General features: G+C 49.8%; 1 protein-coding gene and 1 long non-coding RNA gene across 4 annotated transcripts; one reads left to right on the top strand and one right to left on the bottom strand.

The window, feature by feature from the left end:
- Positions 1 to 91: 91 nt before the first annotated feature.
- On the bottom strand, positions 92 to 7,636 carry RAB5IF (RAB5 interacting factor). 2 transcript variants are annotated; one of them, XM_066234207.1, is made up of 4 exons: positions 7,295 to 7,623; positions 5,726 to 5,829; positions 2,049 to 2,178; positions 459 to 636 (listed from the first exon to the last, which is right to left on the bottom strand). In XM_066234207.1, the coding sequence occupies exons 1-4, from the start codon at positions 7,406 to 7,408 to the stop codon at positions 595 to 597; spliced, it is 390 nt and encodes a 129-aa protein (XP_066090304.1). In that variant the 5' UTR covers positions 7,409 to 7,623; the 3' UTR covers positions 459 to 594. The 2 variants fall into 2 exon arrangements, with proteins under 2 accessions (XP_066090305.1, XP_066090304.1); XM_066234208.1 differs by lacking the exon at positions 2,049 to 2,178 and having other exon boundaries at positions 92 to 636; positions 7,295 to 7,636.
- Positions 7,637 to 9,274: 1,638 nt separating this feature from the next.
- Positions 9,275 to 10,487, top strand: LOC136307651 (uncharacterized). Of its 2 annotated transcripts, none has more exons than XR_010725976.1 (3): positions 9,275 to 9,363; positions 9,572 to 9,711; positions 10,344 to 10,487. It is a non-coding gene; the product is annotated as an uncharacterized lncRNA (long non-coding RNA). The 2 variants fall into 2 exon arrangements; XR_010725975.1 differs by having other exon boundaries at positions 9,278 to 9,363; positions 9,628 to 9,711.
- Positions 10,488 to 15,989: the final 5,502 nt, after the last annotated feature.

Genomic DNA, 15,989 nt, shown 5'->3' on the forward strand with positions numbered 1-15,989 from the left:
GAGCTGGGAGGGCGCCACCCCACTTTCCCACTGATTCCCCGGCCAGGCCAGCGGTAGGGGGAAGGCTTTAGCAGGTACCGTCAACAGGTGGTCAAATAAAGATCTGATTTATTCAAGTATCTGAAAACATTCTGCAAAGGAAACGGTGACTAGATATTGCTTGTACTGTGCTATGACCATGCATATACTGCCATACTGTTTTCAGAAAACTTGAAGTGCCACTGATAGTTTAAAAACTGTACACCTGATGGAGAAGTGAGGAAGACTAAAATTTAATGTTTCATCTGGATCCAGAGGTGCGTCAAATTAAATGACAGCTCCAGCTGGCAAACACGTGTTTCATGATGGTATCCAAGAAGAAATGGTTGGTGACGGACAATTCAGAATTGCTTCCCCAAGAGGTGGATGGTTCTTTAAAAGTTTCAGGTCACAACCTTTGCAGAAAACACTGATGCCCAGCACACTGATTCTTGGTCCAGGAAACACGGGTCTTCCAGGTTCCACATGGCTGGGGTGCCCCTATACTCATGTTTCTGTGCTGTAACTAAGAGGGTCCTTAGGACCAGACAGGGAGCTGCTGGGGACTGCTCACCATCAGTCATAGTGGATGGCAGTGTAAAAGATGATCCAGATGACCTAGAGAGGAGACAAGCAACGTTCATGGTCACCCGGGCAATGCAGGCGGGTAAGAATGTGTGCAGTGGGCTGCCCAGGGGCTATCCAACGCACAATCTGGGGACTTACACGATGTCACTGGAATCAAGCTGTCTCCAACAGAGCCCAGAACCACCCACCTATGCTCCCAAGGGGACCCCAGACGAGCCTCTCACTCTGCCAGACAGCAACCCAAGTGCCAGGGAGTGGAGTTAACAGGTGTGGAAACGATGCAGGTAAATGAGACTGTGCTGCTAGCAGGTGTTAGGATTAGCAGGAAATGTGAAAACCAGGCCGCCATCACACCCTGTCAGCACCGTATCAAATAAAGCACAGATTCTCAAACTAGCTGCCCACTCATCTCCTGGGACCTTTGAAAGTGTATCTACGTAGATGCCCAGGTGCCACCTCCCAGAGGTTTATTTGATTGGTTTGGCTAGGGTCTATAAGTTAAAAACAAAAAACAACTTTGAGATACATATAGTATTCTATAAAGTATACAACACAGAGGATTTCTTTCTTTTTTTAACGTTCTGGTTTTCTTATTTTCTGAGCCCATTTAAAAAAACCCCACAATTCAGAGGTTTTTAGTACATTCACAGAGGTGTGTAAACATCACATTAACTGATTCTGGAACATCTTCATCCTTAAGAGAAAGCCTGTTCCCATTACCAGTTATTTCCCCTCCCCATGGCCACTGGCGACCACCAATCTAACTCTGTGTCTGTGTGACTTGGCCCAGTCTGGATGCCTTCTGTCTGATTTTGTTTTTTGATTTTAGAGAAAGAAAGGGAGAGAGAAACATCGATTTGTTGTTCCACTCATTCATGCATTCACTGGTTGGTTCTTGTATGAGCCCTGAGCAGGGAATGAACCCGCAACCTTGGCATGCCGGGATGACACTAATGAACTGAGCTACCCGCCCAGGGCTGTGTGGATTCTTTCATTTACGTGACATTTTCAAAGTTGTGTCTTCTGTCTCATAGCATTTACCAATATTTCATTCCTTTTTATAGCCAAATAATATTATGTATGAATATATATTTTACTTATTTATCCAGCGACCCAAGGTCACTGGCTTAAGCAAGGGGTTACTTGGTCTGCTGTAGTCTCCTGGTCAAGGCACATACGAGAAAGCAATCAAAGAACAACTAAGGAGCCACAACGAAGAATTGATGTTTCTCATCTCTCTCCCTTCCTGTCTGTCCCTATCTGTCCCTCTCTCTGACTCTCTGTCTCTGCCAAACAAAAAAAAGAGTGGATATGCCCTTTGGCCTTGAGCTATTTGAAAAATGGTCCTCCAATCACATAGTGTATGTAACTCAATCAGCAGGCTCCCTGTGAGTGACTCATGAAATCATAATACTTGCTGTAAAACTATAAGCTACACATACCATGAACAAGGCAAAAGATGTCATAAACCCTTCTTTCGTGAGCTCCCATGTGCCACCATATTCTTCCTCATCTATCTGTAGGTAGTTGCTGAAGTAGAGGTACAGAACTCCTGCGTTGATCAGGCAGAATCTGGAGTGAGGGAAGACAAGCACCGGAGGTCAGCTGGAAGCCTGGCGGACTCGGCACTCCTACCCCCTGGCCCGCTCCACCATTGTTCTCACTGTCGCAGAGTTAACTGTTTCTATTACGGGGAAGCAGGAAAACCCCAAGGCCCTCAATGGAGCAGCCCATTCGCTGAGCTAGATACTTAAAGAGGGAACAAGTCGATTTAGCTGCCCAGCCAAAGCAAAAAATTAAAAAGCAGATTGGCCCTGGCCGGACAGCCCAGTCAGTTAGAGCATTGTCCCAAAACACCAAAGTTGCAGGTGTGATCCCCGCTCAGGACACATGGGAAGCAACCAATGAATGTAGAAATAAGTAGAACAAAAATAAATGCTTTGGCCTGACCAGGCAGTGGTGCAGTGGATAGAGTATCAGACTGGGACGCAGAGGACCCAGGTTTGATACCCCGAGGGCGCCAGCTTGAGCGCGAGCTCATCCGGCTTGAGTATGGAATCATAGACATGACCCCATGGTCACTGGCTTGAGCCCGAAGGTCACTGGTTTGAAGCCCAAGGTCACTGGCTTGAGCAAAGGGTCACTCAGTCTGCTGTAGCCCCTCGGTCAAGGCACGTATGATAAAGCAATCAATGAACAACTAAGGAGCCTGACCTGTGGTGGCGCAGTGGATAAAGCATCAACCTGGAAATGCTGAGGTCGCTGGTTCGAAACCCTGGGCTTGCCTGGTCAAGGCACATATGGGAGTTGATGCTTCCAGCTCCTCCCCCCTTCTCTCTCTCTGTCTCTCTCTCCTCTGTCTCTCTCCTCTCTAAAAATGAATAAATAAAATAAAAAAAATTAAAAAAAAAAAAAAAAGTTTAAAAAAAAAAAAAAAAAAAAAAAAAAAAACTAAGGTGCTGCAACAAAGAATTGATGTTTCTCATCTCTCTCCTTCCTGTCTGTGCTTATCTGTTTCTCACAAAAAATAAATAAAAGCTTTGTACTCTCTCTAAAGTCAATTAAAAAATAAAAAAGCGTATTTAAATTCTCAAAGCCCCCTTGAAGTAAGACAGACTGGTCCCAAGTAGGACCAGTACCTGACGAGTCTCCAGGCAGCTCCACCTGTGGTGAGGGGTGGCCAGGGGTCAAACACGTTAAGCTGTTGCTTGATGGCCTAGTTGAGCAAGCAAGGTAGGTACTAAAGCAGGTGCTATAATAATATTCCATTCCCAAAGGGAGCCAATTTCTGGATGTCCACTGTCCGTCTGCAACTGCACTCGCTGCAGTGAACATTCCAGTTCCTGTCCTCAGCTCGCCATCTGCGAGGGGCTAGAAACAGCAGTGTGGAACTGAAACCAAAGGTCTGCAAGCAGCTCCGGGAAGGTCTCCTGGCCCCATTGTGCGTTGTTTAACTGACGAGAGAATCCGAGTGCAGCACGCAGTAATTTATTGCTCTGTTCCACTGAGATCTTGGTACTGTCGTCATGTAAAAGTGACTGTTATAAAGTGAACAAGTTGTTGATCTTTCCAGGCATGACATCCAATCTAACGGGGGAATGTATGTCTCGGGTCATATCCCTCCTGAAGACTGAGATGGGAAAAAGCAAAGAGAACCGGTTCCCCTTGGGGGATGGAGGGCGGGCAGGGCAGTTCAAGGATGCCGAGGAACGTCTATCAGTCTGTAACGGGGGGTGGCAGACCCCACGGCAGGCTGAGCACGGTGGGGTAAGGGAAGGTGTGCTTCCTCCAGGAAGTCTCGGGAGTCAGTGAGGGCTTGCTCCTGTGGAAGGAACTGGAGCTGGGAGAGTGGTTGAAACTAGACCGCGTGTCAGTGCAAGAGTGCAAATCGTGTTTGAGGACAGCACTAAGACACTGGCTGAAGGGGGGGGGGGGCAGTGCGAGAGCTGAGGATGTGGGAGTACAATGGTTTCACTAACACGCAGGGAGTTTGGAAGAACTAAGGGTTTTTCTTGGATTTCACCCAATATGGAGTCTTTGGCTTGGTTATGTTGTGACCACATCCACCTGGCCAATCTGGCCATGTTCCTCTAAGAGTTTCATTTTGGGCAGGCTGAATTAGTGGCTGGGACTTAGAAATGTCACTCTGGGACTCCACTAATAAGACTGACTGGGGACTCATTGAGGGAGATGAGCTGTTAGAGTGCTGCTTGGTGAGAGAAAGAACGTCAGGGAGACCGGGATGGCATAAACCCTGCCTTCTAAGGGTCCACACTTAAGAGAAAATTAAGTCATGGAAACAAAGGTATTTAAATGTTTTGATGGTCAAGAGGAAAGGGTCCAGAAAGGACTAGAAAGGCTCAAACCGATGTTTAAGTATGGGTGTCCCTGGCCGGTTGGCTCAGTGGTAGAGCGTCGGCCTGGCGTGCGGAAGTCCTGGGTTCAATTCCCGGCCAGGGCACACAGGAGAGATGCCCATCTGCTTCTCCACCCCTCCCCCTCTCCTTCCTCTCTGTCTCTCTCTTCCCCTCCCGCAGCCGAAGCTCCATTGGAGCAAAGATGGCCCGGGCGCTGGGGATGGCTCCTTGGCCTCTGCCCCAGGCGCTAGAGTGGCTCTGGTCGCGACAGAGCGACTCCCCGGAGGGGCAGAGCATCGCCCCTTGGTGGGCGTGCCGGGTGTATCCCGGTTGGGCACATGCGGGAGTCTGTCTGACTGCCTCCCCGTTTCCAGCTTCAGAAAAATACAAAAAAAAAAAAAAAAGTATGGGTGTAATTTCCATATTGTAAACGAGGGCGAGAACTACACAGCAAATGTGTAGACAAAGAAATGAACGTCCTGGATTGGGGGACAGAGAAGAACATTAAAAAGTATGACTCTCAAATGGGTTTTTAAATTTTTTAATCCTAAGAACTCCTGCCCATGGTAAGGATGACTGTTTGTATTTCCTACATGAAAAGAGGAAAGGTCACAGGCCTGTCTGTCCATTTCCACCATAGCTTGCTCACAATTCCTATCTTAAGGCAACTTCGACACATCCTTTTCATTCAATCAAGGGGGCAGTGGGCATGTGAACTCACTTTCCGTGGCCGGTTAAGAAGCAGAGCACAATCGGGCTGCTGTCAACTGTTTCCACCGGCCACAGGTGCACAGTAAAAGGTGGAAAGCCAAGCCTTTGACTTTTCACCACCTCTATAATGTAGGGACCTGAAAGAACTTCGGAAAAAGCCAAGATTCAGCACATCCAGCAGAGTGCCGGGCACAAGGTAGTGGCTATTAAGGACAGGAGCTCTTCCGCTTTCCAAACTGCATACAAAGTTCATGCAAGAACCAGATGATACCTGCCACCCACAGGCATGTGGTGGCCTCTTGCAGGGCACTTGGAACCAATGAATGAATGGACTGACCCATCCTTCAGGAAGGTAACATACTTGACCTTAGATGCTCCAGGGCTTGATGAGCTCAGGAGTGCTATCCTGAGGCCAGCTTTTTGCTTTACTCATTACATCACACACACATACAGTTTTCCAACATGGCAATGGCATTTTCCATAAAAGAAAAATAAAATCTCTAGATGAAAAAGAAATAATATCATGAAAATGCAAGACACCCAAGACTTACCCTGCTATTCCCAAGAAACCTCTCAATGGTAACACTCCCCAAATGACACCGAGGACCACAGCAATGATCTGTCGGAACCAGTAGATCACATCTAAGAATTCATCCTGTAGAAAGAGAGACTGCATGCATTATCCGGAGTGGGTGCCAAGGGAAAACCTCCTGTAATCGGTGAGGAACAGAAAAGCTTCCTGTTAAACACATCCAGAAAAGCTTCCTGTTAAACACATCTGCCAGGGAATTTCCCCACAAAAGCAATAGTATAGGGCTCTCGCATCTCCACCTCTTGTTATACTAAAAGGTGGTGAAAAAAACCAACACATTTGTCTTGAGTGATGACTTCTAGGGGCTGTGCTCTAAATAAAAATTTCAGAAAAACAATTTACCTTTTTTGAGACGCTGCAAAAAATGGAATGGCTTGTGAAGAAATAGCTGTGACAGTAATTGTGCTACTGGCCATTGATAACTCACCTCACTTGGGAATACGAGACACTAGCCCTAGGCAGAAGGGCAGACAGTCAACCCACCCAGCACCATCTTCCTGCACCCTGAATTTTGAGTAAGGTACAAAGGAGAGAAAAGGATTAGAAACAGAAGTGCCGGAGGCAGGTGACAGCATATCTGTTTTACATACAAGGACACAAAAGCCTCAGCTTTCTCACCTGCTCTAGATTGCGGAAACCAGTCCTTACAGAAGGAAGGGAAGAAATGACACAGCAGATCAGAAAGGCTTTACAGGAGATGGGTAGGGCTGGGGCACCTTCCGGAAGTGCCTCCTATGCCCATTCCTGGAACTCCAGGTAGGAAGACCTACTTCACCAGCCCCTACCCCCCATAAAAAAGACTGCAATATATAACATTCTTCTCAGGGCAACTGGAACCAAGCCGTTTGTGACGGTCCCTTCCAGATCATGGAGCAGTGACTGCCCAGACTTAGATCTGAACGAGTGTGACCAGGAAGAAAACCGGGAACCCCAACCACTCCTTACATATGCACCTTCTCTCTCACACCCTCACCCCTGCAAGGTGGTCTCAGTCTCCCCTCTCTCACACTTAAGGTATTCGCTTTTTCTCCTTCAACAATAAAGCACGGGCAGCTGACCTTTACTGAGCCCCACTATGTGCTACCTCGTTAATGCACCCCAGTCCCCCGGTTCAGGGTGGTTCTGAAAACTCAAGAGACATCGTAAGGACAGCACCTGCCGTAGAAAGTACCCAGTAGATGTCTGTTACCTTCCCTTTTCGAGCTAACGACTATGTTAAGCAGTTAATTCAGAGAAGATAAGACACTTATTCTCCTCCTGGGAGAAAAAGGCGGCGGTCAAATCGAACTCCGCTCAATCTCGTTCAAGCACGTGCCCTGCCCGCAAGTGACACCTCCTCTGCCCTCTGCACGCTCCTTTCCCCTGCGATCCAGGCGGCTCGGCCGTTAGGCCACTCAGGCCACCCTCTGGTCACCTGCCCCGCCACGGCAAACACTCCGCCGCACCAGGGTCAGACTCGGGCTTGTCCATCGGACCCCAAGTGACAGCCGGCTCCCCGAACCGACGCCCTCGCCAGACGCCACCGCACCTTGTCCTCCCAGGCCGCGTCGCTCCGCAGCACCTTGCTCCAGACAGAGACTCTGAGGGCCCCGTTGGCCAGGTGCGGCTGAGACGGCTCCTCCTTCCGCCTCCCGCCGCTCATCCTCCCGTCGCGCCGCCCGGGCCGGGCCTGGGGCGCGCGGGCCGAGCCAAATGGAGACGGGGTCTGAGGTCGCGGGTCACGCGCGCGGGGCGGCAGTGACAGGTTTAGCAAGCTGGTTCGATGGGGCGATGAGGCTCCCGCCGCTGGCCAAGCAGTCCGGTTCAGCTCCTTCAGCCGAGACCAGGTGCCGTGGAGGGAGGAGCAACGCAGCGCCGTGCGTCCTCCCGTTGACGTGCCCACGCAGCCAATCGACGGCCGCACAGCCAGCCGAGTGAAAAAGTAGTCGTCGTTTCAGCGGAAGCGTGCTGCGCATGACGGAAGTGACGGCAAGCTTCCGCCAGGCGCGCGGTAGGGTGAGAGGTAAGGGACAATCTTGGAGGGGAAAGGGAACCGCACGAACGTGAGGGGGCGCTGTGAAGACTGAAGAACCGTGTCTGAAGCGAAAGCGGAGGTTGGACCAGAGCGTCGCTCAGTTCCCCACATCTCGTCCCCTCGTCCCCAGGGGCAGAACGCAACCCTGCCTTTCCCGAAGCGTCCTTTCTAGCCTAAACTTGGCTTCCCGGGAGTCCTAGGCTGCCTCTCGGGGTTGAGCCCCTGCTTGTTTTCTGCCCTGACCCTACAAGTTCCGTAGGACCTTGTTCAGGATGTTTAACTCTCTTCTGTAATAACTTAGTGTCACAGCTTGCCCAGCACCCCCTTTTGGCACGTGAGCCCTGAGGCCCAAAGAGGGGAAATTATTTTCTAAGGCTGGGTGGCAAGTTGGCACCAGCTGAGGACTCCTCGCGGGTTCAGGTGGAGAAGAGACTCGACCAGGTGTCCGAGTATCTGCGTCTTCATCTGTTGTGTCCTCAGGATGGGCTAGGTCAGCGGTTCACAGTGTGTTTCTGGACCAGCAGCGGCCACGTCACCTGGAGACTTGGTTAGCGAGGTTGCCGCTCAGACTCCATCCGAAAGCCTGGGGGCGGGGCCTGTCGCCAGCATGTTAATAAACCCTCGGGGTGTGGGGCGGTGCCCTGCGCACTGTGCAGTGTGCAGTGAGTCGAGACCTTCCTGTGCGGTGGCTTTCGGGAGACAAAGTAACTTGCCCGGAATCCCTCCACTAATCCCTGGGTTTTTCTGACCTCGAAATCTGTCTTTTAACCTTAAGCTTTAAGTCTTAAGGCCTGACCAGCGGTGGTGCAGTGGATAGGGCTGGGATGCGGAAGACCCACGTTCGAGACCCGGAGGTCTCCAGCTTGAGCGCGGGCTCATCTGGTTTGAGCAAAAGCTCACCAGCTTGAGCCCAAGGTCGCTGGCTCGAGCAAGGGGTTACTCCCTCTGCTGAAGGCCCGCGGTCAAGGCACATATGAGAAAGCAATCAATGAACAACTAAGGTGTTGCAACGTGCAATGAAAAACATGATTGATGCTTCTCATCTCTCCATTCCTGTCTCTGTAAAAAAAATAAATAAAATAAAATAACAGTAAGGTCAGAACAGCTTATGCATACCTATCGACCTTCACCTGTAGTTCTCCATCTTAGGTGAGCGACACAATGTCCTAAGTGCCGTTTTAGAATCCCATAGCCGGTGTTTCCACCACAGTCTACCCCCAAGACCCTGTTTGAGTAGGTTGAGTGGGGCTGGACCCCAAAGGGGATCCACACTGTAATAAACATGACTCCGTCGGAACCTAGTGGGAGGGCCATGCAGCTGACATGGTTGTACATCTTTAATCCTAGCTTTCCCGTGGATCTTGTTCTTTTTGGCCCTGCCTCTTGTCTGAATCCGGTTCCCTCCCGCATTCAAATGGGGGGGGGGGGGTGAAGCCTAGTCTAAGCAGCTCGCTCCAGGTTGGAAGCTTACAATCAGTATAAAACCTCTTTCATAGGCTCCCCGGCTGCATGCAGCGCTGGAGACAACTGGCCCCGCTATCAGAGAATGTTGGAAGACTAGCCCGTGGTTGAACGCAGAAAAGGTACGTTTTCAGCCTGCTGGGTCTGACAGTCAAGATTTGTAATGGGGAATGAGGCAAGATAGTTGTGAAGGAAGAGGAGGCATTAGGAAGGGCAAGGCAGAGGCAGGGGGAGAGAGCATCAGGAGAGAGAACCCTGTGGGTTGACGGTAAGGAAGCCACAAGGAGGAAGACAGGAGGGTCATGCTGAGGAATCTGTTTTTCTCCCCAGGGGTGGAGGAGGAAGCCACAGAAAGGATTTGAGCAGGGGAACCTCACTTTTTTTAGGTTTGCATCTTAAGCAAGATCACTCTGGCTCCTATCTGGAGGACTGGATCAGAGCGGGAGACTAAAACTGTAAAGGGTATTCAGGTGAGATTTAGTGGGGCGCTGAAGATGGAGAAAATTGGAATAAAATGGAATTCATTCTTTTTTAAAACTTGTCACAAAATTCACCATTTTCAGTGTATAGTTCCATGACACAGTGAAGTATATTCACCTAGTTTGGCAGCCATCCCCACCAGCCATTTTTAGAACCTTGCATCTTGTAAAGGTGAAACTCCTTTACCCATTAAACTATTAACTCCCCATTCTCCCCACCCCTCAGCCCCTGGCAACGAGCAATCTCTTTCTGTCTCTGAATTTGACTGTACCTCATCATAGTGGACTCCCACAGTACTTGCCCTTTTCTGATTGGCTTATTTCAGTTAGCATAACATCTTCAGTGTTCGTCCATGTTGTAGCGTGTGTCCGAATTTCCTTCCTTTGAAGGCTGAATAATAATAAGACTGAAAATGTTTGTTACATGTCCGTTGTCTATGTATGCCGCATTTTGCTTATGCATTCATCTACTGAGAGACGCCTGGGCGCCTCCACCTTTTGGGTGTTGCGACTAGTGTGTCTGAATCCAGTGGTGTACAGATACCCGTTCGTGTTCCGTTTTCGGTTCTTTTGGTGTAGGCCCGGAGTTGAATTGCTGGATCATATGGTGGTTCTATTTTTAGGTTTTTGAGGAACGTCCTTCAGCAGCCGCCCCATTTGAATCCCCACCGGCAGCGCACAGAGTTCTAGTTTCTCCACATGCTTGCCACCGCTCGTCTTCTGGTGTTTTGATCGCGAGTTCTGCAGTTTTGATTTTCATTTCCCCGCTGTTGAGTGACGTTGAGCACCTTTTCACGTGCTTGTTGCCCACTTGTCTATCTTTGGAGAAATGTCTGTTCCAGACTTTTGTCCCCTTTTCAGTCTTGTCAGGTTTTGTAGTTGTTGAGTTTTAGGGGTTTTGTATATAGTCTAGGTATTAATCCCTTATCACTTATGCAATTTGCAAATATTTCCCCCATTCCTTTTACTCTGTCGATAGGTGTAGTTTTCTAGGAGCAGAAAAAGCCAAGCAGGGGAGCCACCACGGAGCACCCTTGCCTAGGAAGGGGTCTCTGGGACCGACTGAGCCTTGTTCCTGTTTTGCTTTCACCCAAGGTTTCCCTTATCTCAGGAAGTAGGGAATCTGGCTGAATCCCAGTGCATCCATCTGGTTAAAATAAATATCCTGGGTGGCCTAATTCGGGAAAGAACTTGATGAAGTCAGATTTGGAAGTGAGAGAGCCAGATTTGGAATCAGGTCAAATTTGCCTTTGTCAGGTTGGGGATTTTTAGCACCAGTTAAACACGTGATCTCAGCCTTGGGGGTGAATACAGACACACCCCTGAGATCTTGTGGGTTCAGCTCCAAAACACCACGGTAAAGTGAGTTGCAATCTTTTTTTGCTGGTGGAAGGTCTTACATTCAATTTGTAAGTTAAAAAAAAAAAAAAAAACACCCCCCCCCCCCCACAAAAACACGGCCATCTGAAAAGCTCAGTAAAGCAAAGCTCAGTGAATGCCTGCCTCCCAGCTGAATGCGTCTGACTACTCACAGCTGCCAGGGTTTGGAGAGAAAGGTGGGCTCAGAGAGGTAACTCTGTGGCTCCAGACAGACGTAGATGGAATCACAGAAATCAGGAGTTCTGGAAGGAAAACCCTCGGCCAAGGAAAGAGCAGCTGTTGAGAAGTAGAGGTCTGAGTTTGTATCCTGGTCCTCTTTTCTCTCTTCCCACAATCAATGTTTAACTAGCACTTACCAAGACCTTAGTGGGTGGCAGGTTTGCTAAATTTTTTTTTTTTTTTTTTTTTATAGAGACAGAGAGTGAGTCAGAGAGAGGGATAGACAGGGACAGACAGACAGGAACGGAGAGAGATGAGAAGCATCAATCATTAGTTTTTCATTGCGCATTGCAACACCTTAGTTGTTCATTGATTGCTTTCTCATATGTGCCTTGACCGTGGGCCTTCAGCAGATTGAGTAACCCATTGCTGGAGCCAGCGACTTTGGGTTCACGCTGGTGGGCTTTTGCTCAAACCAGATGAGCCCGCGCTCAAGCTAGTGATCTCGGGGTCTCGAACCTGGGTCTTCCACATCCCAGTCCGACGCTCTATCCACTGTGCCACCGCCCGGTCAGGCTTGCTAAATGTTTTACATACATTTGTTTTCCTCCAAAAGCTGGCCAGGCTCTTCACCACTAGACTGAACTCCCCTGACTTTTATTTTAAATTTTCCTATAGTGAACGTGGATTGCTTGTGTAACTAAAATGATAGTCTCATGCCCTGGCTGGATGGCTCAATTGGTTGGAGTGTCATCCTGATAGCAAAGGTTGCCAGTTCGATCCCCGGTCAGGGCACAAGCAGAAACAGATTGTTGTTTCTGTCTTTCTCTCTCTAAAATCAATATATTAAAAAATAAAAATGAGGCCCTGGCCGGTTGGCTCAGCGGTGGAGCGTTGGCCTGGCGTGCAGAGGACCCGGGTTCGATTCCCGGCCAGGGCACACAGGAGAAGCGCCCATTTGCTTCTCCACCCCTCCGCCGCGCTTTCCTCTCTGTCTCTCTCTTCCCCTCCCGCAGCCAAGGCTCCATTGGAGCAAAGATGGCCCGGGCGCTGGGGATGGCTCTGTGGCCTCTGCCTCAGGCGCTAGAGTGGCTCTGGTCGCAACATGGCGACGCCCAGGATGGGCAGAGCATCGCCCCCTGGTGGGCAGAGCGTCGCCCCTGGTGGGCGTGCCGGGTGGATCCCGGTCGGGCACATGCGGGAGTCTGTCTGACTGTCTCTCCCTGTTTCCAGCTTCAGAAAAATGAAAAGAAAAAAAAAAAAATAATAAAAAATAAATAAAAATAAAAATGATACTCTCAGAAGGCTGCTGTATTTGACCTCAGGCCACCATAGACTCCTAGGGGGCCAAGAGGAAGTCGGATCGTTTGGGAAGACCACGTCGTGGTGCCCTCTTCCTCTCATCTTGTTACTTTGAAAGCTGAGGCGCTGTCTTCCCCAACCCAGCAGTTTTCTGGACGGCAATCAGTGTCCTGATTGTAAGGGATTGGGTCTCAGGAGCAAAGCACGAGACTCTCCCGCGGCATTCGTGAAAAGTGTCAATTCCTGGACTTCCTGAGGATGAGGTCTGGGAACTGCATTTTCTTCAGCTCTCCTGGTGAGCTTGATGCATATGGAGGCTGGAGAACTACTTCTTGGGTAACTGGTACCAGTTCCACCCCTGAGAAGCTGTGTGGTACGTGGCAAGGTAACTTCACCGGTCCATTTCACTCTCAGCCCTGTGCCGAGAGGCCAGATACATGATGCCTGCCAGTAAAACGGATTATCCCATTCATCCTCCTAGGAGGTGAATACTCCCATTTTATGGATGAGGAAACTGAAGTTTGGGGTGGGAAACTGACTTGCCTATGGTCCTAGCAGCTCATGAAGTGACAGAGCCAGAATGTGGACGCAGGCATGGATCACAGAGAAGTGCTTTGGGAACCAGTAACATTGAGGGTAGTGATGACTAGCCGTGGCCGGGTAGCTCAGTTGGTTGGGGCGGCATCCTGATGCACCAGGGTTGTGGGTTCGATCCCCCTTCCAGGCACGGGCAGGAGTCAGCCCATGAGTGCATGGATGAGTGAGACAAATCGATGTTTCTGTCTCTCTTCTCTCTAAAATCAATAAATTTTTAAAATATTTATAAAATGAAAATATGTACAGAGCAGTGATGATTATTCTTTCTACATTGCCCCTGAGTTCCATACCTTTATCTCTAAAGCTCCAGTGGCCAACAGTGAGGGTACGGGCGCACCACAGCAGGCCTGGGCCCTACCCTCTGAGTGCTTTCCCTTATCGGCTTCCAAACTAGAGTGTCTTCTAAATCCAGTCCTGATTCCCACCCTAGAGATTCCTATTCATGGGGCTGAGCCAGGGGAAAGTTTCCCAGCGAAGTCCATGGAGAAATGATCGCTTTCTTTTGTTTTGTTACTGACTGATTGACTTGAGAGAGACAGAGAGGAAAAGGTGGGATAGAGAGAAGGAAGCGTTCATTTGCTGCTCCACTTGGTGTGCAGTCTCTGCTTGCTTCCTGTTTGTGCCCTGACTGGGATTGGACCCACAACCTTGTCATTTCGAGACACTGTAATTGACTTAGCTAACCAGCCAGGGCAAGAAATTGCCACTTTCAAAAACAATGGAGCCTGACCAGGCGGTGGCGCAGTGGATAGAGCGTCAGACTGGGATGCTGAGGACCCAGGTTCGAGACCCCGAGGTCGCCAGCTTGAGCGCGGGCTCATCTGGTTTGAGCAAAAGCCCACCAGCTTGAATCCAAGGTCGATGGCTCCAGCAAGGGGTTACTCGGTCTGCCAGCAAGGCCCATGGTCAAGGCATATATGAGAAAGCAATTAATGAACAACCAAGGTGTCACAACGCGCAATGAAAAACTAATGATTGATGCTTCTCATCTCTCTCCGTTCCTGTCTGTCCCTGTCTATCTCTCTCTCTGACTCACTGTGTAAAAAACAAACAAAAACAGTGGAAAGGAAGAGGCCTTCCTTGCCCATCAATCTAAACACCCCTTCAATCTTCCCTAACTACCTTTTTTTTTGTTGTTGTATTTTTCTGAAGCTGGAAACGGGGAGAAACAGTCAGACAGACTCCCGCATGAGCCCGACCGGGATCCACCCGGCACGCCCACCAGGGACAATGCTCTGCCCACCAGGGGCGATGCTCTGCCCCTCTGGGGCGTCGCTCTGCCGCGACCAGAGCCACTCTAGTGCCTGGGGCAGAGGCCAAGGAGCCATCCCCAGCGCCCGGGCCATCTTTGCTCCAATGGAGCCTTGGCTGCGGGAGGGGAAGAGAGAGACAGAGAGGAAGGGGGGCGGGTGGAGAAGCAAATGGGCGCTTCTCCTATGTGCCCTGGCCGGGAATCGAACCCGGGTCCCCCGCACGCCAGGCCGACGCTCTACCGCTGAGCCAACCGGCCAGGGCCTTCCCTAATTACCTTTAAAAAACAAAAACAAAATCCTGTTGGACACAGGATCCATGTTTACACTGATACCCAAGGACTTGAAGCATCATCCTGGCCCCAGTGCCAAAAGTAGGGGCATAACCTGACTGGTGGTGGTGCAGTGGATAGAGCATCAGCCTGGGACACTGAGGTCCCAGGTTCGAAACCCCAAGGTTGCTGGCTTAAGCACGGGCTCATCAATTTGAGCGTGGGGTTGCCAGCTTAAGCATGGGATCATTAATATGACTCCATTATCACTGCCTTGAGCCCAAAGGTCACTGGCTTGAGCAAGGGGCCACTGGTTCTGCTGTAGCCCCCCCACCAAGGCACATGTGAGAAGCAATCAATGAACAACTAAAAGTGCTGCAACTACATACAAGTTGATGATTCTCACCTCTCTCCTTTCCCTCCCTAATGGCCAGTAAATACAGGAGCAGACTGGTGTTTCTGTCTCCCTTCCTCTCTCTAAAATCAATGTTAAAAAACAAACAAACAAAAAAAAAACGTAGGGGCATGAAAAGGGGATCTGGTAATACACTGCCAACTAAACAGCTGGTACTCAAGACCAGGGAACTTGGCCTGACCTGTGGTGGCGCAGTGGATAAAGCGTCGACCTGGAAATGCTGAGGTCGCCGGTTCAAAACCCTGGGCTTGCCTGGTCAAGGCACCTATGGGAGTTGATGCTTCCAGCTCCTCCCCCCTTCTCTCTCTCTGTCTCTCTCTCCTCTCTCTCCCTCTCTGTCTCTCTCCTCTCTAAAAATAAATAAATAAAGTAAAGACCAGGGAACAGAAATGCATTTAAAAGATATTTTTCCCTCAGGCCATGTGGTTTAGTGGATAAAGCATCAACCTGGTGCGCGGATCATGGGTCCGACCCCCGGTCAGGGCATGTAGGAGAAGCAGTCAATGAGTGCACAACTAAATGGAACGACTAAGTGGAACTAGTTAATGCTTCTCTCTCTCTCCCTTCCCCCCTTCCTTTCTCTCTCCAATCAATGGAGTAATTGCAAACGTTATTTAAAACCCCATTTCTGCACTGCTACCGTTAGAGGAAAGGTAGATGCTCGCAGACAGACCCAGCTTCGGAGGCGAGGGGCCCTGGCACGTGACCCGCCCGCTTTCACCCTCTGAGCCCTTGCGCCCCAGGGCTCAGCAATTTGAAGCTCAGTGCAACTCTTTGGTTTCAGTTCTTTGAAAAGAATTTGTAAGAGGCCATCTCTCCTGAGGCAGTTGAATCACTCAAATCACTTCCTTTCTTATATGAATATTGTTTCCCAGATGTAGAATGAGCACTGAA

The sequence above is a fragment of the Saccopteryx bilineata genome, chromosome 6, assembly GCF_036850765.1.
Source record: "Saccopteryx bilineata isolate mSacBil1 chromosome 6, mSacBil1_pri_phased_curated, whole genome shotgun sequence".
Lineage (NCBI taxonomy): Eukaryota > Metazoa > Chordata > Mammalia > Chiroptera > Emballonuridae > Saccopteryx > Saccopteryx bilineata.

What these genes read in the sequence shown, in the direction of transcription:
- RAB5IF (XM_066234208.1), bottom strand. Translation starts at nt 7,408, where the DNA reads ATGAGCGGCGGGAGGCGGAAGGAGGAGCCGTCTCAGCCGCACCTGGCC. An exon ending in ACGCGGCCTGGGAGGACAAG is followed by an intron (nt 5,830 to 7,294) that starts GTGCGGTGGCGT and finishes CTCTTTCTACAG; the next exon opens with GATGAATTCTTAGATGTGAT. An exon ending in GGTTTCTTGGGAATAGCAGG is followed by an intron (nt 637 to 5,725) that starts GTAAGTCTTGGG and finishes TCTCCTCTCTAG; the next exon opens with GTCATCTGGATCATCTTTTA.